Source organism: Mus caroli, chromosome 9, assembly GCF_900094665.2.
Source record: "Mus caroli chromosome 9, CAROLI_EIJ_v1.1, whole genome shotgun sequence".
NCBI classification, from domain to species: Eukaryota; Metazoa; Chordata; class Mammalia; order Rodentia; family Muridae; genus Mus; species Mus caroli.
This window is the reverse complement of record NC_034578.1, coordinates 94,933,065-94,937,368: the sequence shown is the minus strand read 5'-3', so window position 1 is coordinate 94,937,368 and position 4,304 is coordinate 94,933,065. Positions and strand designations below refer to the sequence as shown.

At 51.5% G+C, this 4,304-nt stretch overlaps 1 protein-coding gene across 3 annotated transcripts in view; it reads left to right on the top strand.

Moving 5' to 3' along the window:
• Mras (muscle RAS oncogene homolog) overlaps nt 1-3,248 on the top strand; it is a 50,905-nt gene extending 47,657 nt beyond the window's left edge. For all 3 annotated transcript variants that reach the window (XM_021171194.1, XM_021171195.2, XM_021171197.2), the window contains one exon: nt 193-3,248. In XM_021171194.1, coding sequence (XP_021026853.1) covers nt 193-292 — 100 coding nt within the window. In that variant the 3' untranslated portion in view covers nt 293-3,248. The remainder of the gene's footprint in view (nt 1-192) is intronic.
• The last annotated feature ends 1,056 nt before the right edge of the window (nt 3,249-4,304 follow it).

Below are 4,304 nucleotides of genomic sequence, written 5' to 3'. Positions count from 1 at the left end.
CAAGCTTTCAACATACCCAACACAGCAAAGAACAAGCCCCTCTTTCTACCACTGCCCTTGATATTAGAGGCCCCGAGACAGCACCCCAAAATAGCTCTCAAGCTGTCTCTGGACTTGGGAGTCCCAGAGAGAGGACAGAGGAAGCAAAAGGCTTGCTCTGACCTTGTCTTTGCTTCCTTCATTGTTCCAAAGGCAACAGGTTCCAGAGAAAAACCAGAAGAAGAAAAAGAAGACAAAATGGCGAGGAGACAGGGCCACCGGCACTCACAAACTGCAGTGTGTCATCTTGTGACAGCCTGAAGCCCTGGGCATAGCAACCGTGAACTGCCAGCCCCTGGGACCAGCCCACTGCCTAACTGCACTGAGAACCATTTCTAACCACAGCCCTTGGCTCTGGACTGGGCATTGGAAGGGAATGAGGGAGGAGGGGGCAGAAGCAGGCCGGGGTTGGCTTTGCTGCCTCTCCCAGGAGACAGGGCTACAGCTTCCAAACCCTTTGTGTGTTGGTTGAGCCCAGTTCCCAGTCTCTTGGTGGGCTTGTTTCTTTTAACTCCACAGGGCTGGTTTGCTATGGAAGTGCTTACCCACATACAACGCACCAGACAAGCCATGAGCAAGCTTCCTCCCTGTCCCATCCCGTGTCTGAGCTCTTGTGTCTTTTGTAGATTTTTAAATTATTTGAGTAACGATTATTTTATTAAAGAGGTCTGTGCCCATTGCCTGGCGAAGCCCCAAGTCTTTGGCAGACCTCTGATAAATGTCTGCAATAGGGCTGTTGTCTTCTTAACCGAGTGTTCCTAGCAGTGCCAAACTCCATCCTGGATGAGAGGCAGAAGTAGGTGGAGTCTTATCAAAAGCCTGGGGTCAAACCCAGGAAGCAAACAGACCCCAGAGACTGGAGAGAGGGGGTGGATTTACCTGGAGGGCTTTGGTGCACTTGAAAAAAAAAAGGCAGAGATTAGAAAATAACTCCCCTCACCACTACATCCCCACCCTCAATCCTGCCCCCACTGAAGTGAGAGCTAGCTGGGCCCGGTTCACCCCTGGTGGGATTTCCTTTCCCTGAGTGTGTGGTGAGGCCAGTGACTGGCTTTGCAAAAGGACTCATTTGCTTTCCATGCAGTGGGTAAATTCTGCGTTCAGATGTGGACCGTGTCCCTGTTGCTCTCAGACTATGTATTGCTGTGCCTCTGACACAAACTTAGGGACATGTTCAAGGAGGTGGATGTGACATCATCCAGAAAGCTCTGAACTGAAAGAGCTCAATACTATTATCTTAGAAGCCCCAGGACCTGAAGCCATTTCCACCCAAGTCAGCTGACCATTACTTTTATAAGTCCAGCCAATGAGCAAACCCCTTCTGGCAGGTATGGCTGCCGTTCGGTACACACTTTCTTTGCTCTCTTAGGTCAAAGGGGAAGGAAGCTGAGCTGAGGACATGGTCCACACACTTATTTGAGCAGGGACACCTCCCGCCACAACGCACTCCTCCCTCTCTGGTGCTGCTAGTGGGGTAGAGAGTGGCTTTTTCCAGCTAAGACCCGTATGGAGGGACAGCAAGGACCAAGTACACCCTGTGAGAGGGTTGGGACTGGAGGTGGCTGGCATAGTGAGTGAGCTCATCTTCCAGCTCCCCTCGCAGAACAGAGGCTCCCACCAGGGGGCTGGGCCAGTACGGAAGGAAATCCAAGGAAACCAGGCACCAAGTAGGGTGCCCAGCCTCGTGATTCCTTTCCAACCCAGAGAGTCCTAAATTCTTCACACGCAGGGTCATCAGGACAGAAGGCCCCATGCAAGGGACAACTGTGCTACAGAAGGAAATGACTGACGCTTTTGCTAGCTAGAGATCAAGCTTCCTACTCACCAGACTGCCACCCCGCCCCGATTTTTTTTTTTTCTTTCTGTTCCTGAAAAGGATACTAGAGGGCATGCCAGAGGAGGTATCTCACCATTTTTCAGATCCGGTAATACTTATGAATATTTTCAACACGAAAAGAACCAGGCTTTCTTCAGCCCTGGGCTCTCTAAGCCACACCCATAGCTGCTGCAGTCCGGAGAGAGGACAGATGGAAGGAGGGTCAGGAGGCTCTATACTCAGGGCAGCAGCCACTGCCAGAGAAGCCATGTCCTGCCACCTGCTACCGGCACACCCTCACTTCTGTGGACCAGCGCCTCTCCTGCTCCAAGTGGAGACTCTTCCCGGAAGCAGACTAGACCAAAGCCCTGAGGAGTGAGTCACACAGCTGACCAGAAGGGAGGCTCCCAGCGCCCCCACCCCTCTCAGCAGAAGCAGTGCATTCAGCTTCGTCATCCAGGGCATCCATTCTAAACTGCCCACGTCCTAAACTGACCCCACACGCAGGTGGACAAACTCGCCAACTTCTGGCCATCTCTGGTTCAGGGCTTTCATCTTCCACAATCCTGTTTCCCCTACATGTGGCATGGGTAGATGACACTCCAGAATTAGAAATGAGCCCTCTGACAGAGTTTCCAGGGAGGCCGAGTAAAAGATGCTCAGTGAATCTCCATCGCCAGCTGACAGGGGACATCAGGAGACCTGGTTGGCTCTGATACCACATGACAGAGGACCCTTTGGGTCTGTACTGAGCTGTCATTCCGATGCTCCCTGTAATTTTTTCAGAAATGTGTGTTCCCATCACATCTGATGTATACCTTCCCCGCAATCCCCTCACCTCTGCCTCTCTTGTGTGCCGATTTTCTTCCATTACTCTGCCACCTCTTTATAGGTTCATTTGCCACCCCCCCCCCAAGCCATCCCTTCTCCCCCAGTATGGGGCTATGCTATGGCTCCCTCCTTCCCAAGCACCGTGCCACACAGGAACATCTGGATGCTCCCCTTAGGAGTACCCCACGCCCCTCCATGGCTCTTGCTGTGGAGTACCTGATTGGATGCGTGTGCCTTGTCTTGCCTGCCGGAAGACATGACCCACTGACCATGCCAGCTCTAACCCCAAAGCCCCTCAGAGCCATCACACTAAGTCCAGAGCCGCAGAGGGGTCCCTCCTTTTAGCAGCCCACCTGGTTGGAGAGTCCACATTGGGTCGGGTTTACCCACAATGCCAGATACTTGAAACAATGAGCCCTTTGCGTGACAGTATTAGCAGGTGGCTGTTGTCGTGCGAGGAGCGAGAGTGATGCCTGGACATCTTGTTGACGCTTGAGCCTTTTATGTACTTTTTATCAAGTCTTTGTGTATCTCTACTTATTAATAAAGAAACGATCAGAGATCTGCCTTATTTCCTCTTCCCCAAACACTGCCCTTTTTGTGAGCTTTTAGTTCTTTACTGAAACACTCACCTCTTCCAGAGCACAGCCTTGGGCTTAACTAAACCTAAAGCAAAGAGGAAGCACACTGGTGGCCATGCAGGTATCTTTGCCTGCAGGAGACTGTAGAGAAGAGACTATCTTATGTCTGTACGGATGGGGCACCTGTCGATAATAAATCTGATGGCCTATGCCGTGGCAGGAATAGGAGGTGGGACATCCAGAAGACAGAAGGAGTCTGGGGGAAGTGACAGGCAGGAGTTTCACCAGGGAAGATGTGACGAGATGGTCACATGGTACCCGAGCACAGATAACCAGCTACATGGCAGAAAGTAGATTAGAATAAATGGGTTATTTTAAGTTATAGCTAGTCAGAGAAGAGCCTAGCTATACGGCCGAGGTATTTGTAAATATACTTTGAGTCTGAGTGTGATTTCTGGGAGCATGGGGCTGAGAGGAGGATCCAGACTTTTTTTTTTCCTACAAAAGCCCACATCCTCAGCAGCTTGCCACATGCCCCTCTGCCTTTCATGGGAAACTGTTTACTTGTGTTCAAAATGGAATTCCTGACCATCCATCTCCCATGCCTGTTTCACCCAGCTCCTTGCTTCCTGTTCTCGGCCCCTAAGTCTTGGACTTGCTCTCATCTCTGCCCTGACCCCGCCACCTCCCGTCCTATAAGCAAAGACTGTTGATTTCACACTGCAAACATTCGTCTGGAGTCTACCCTTTCCCTCTACCTCCCCCGCTGACGTGTGAGTCGAGGCTGCCGTTCTTCACGTCCTGCTCTTGTCTCTTCCCACAGTTCACTCTCAACCCAGCCAGCACAGAAGTTCTGGCGAAATTTAAAGGCAACTCACTCATGTCTCCACTCTGTCCACCCCACCATCGCCCAGTAACTTCCCCCACCTCACTTTGCAGGCATGGCAAGGAGGGCTACACCATGACACGTGAGTAACGGATGAGCAGATGGGCATTAGCTAGATGATAAGAGCAGCCACATGTGCTCCTTCAGTTGA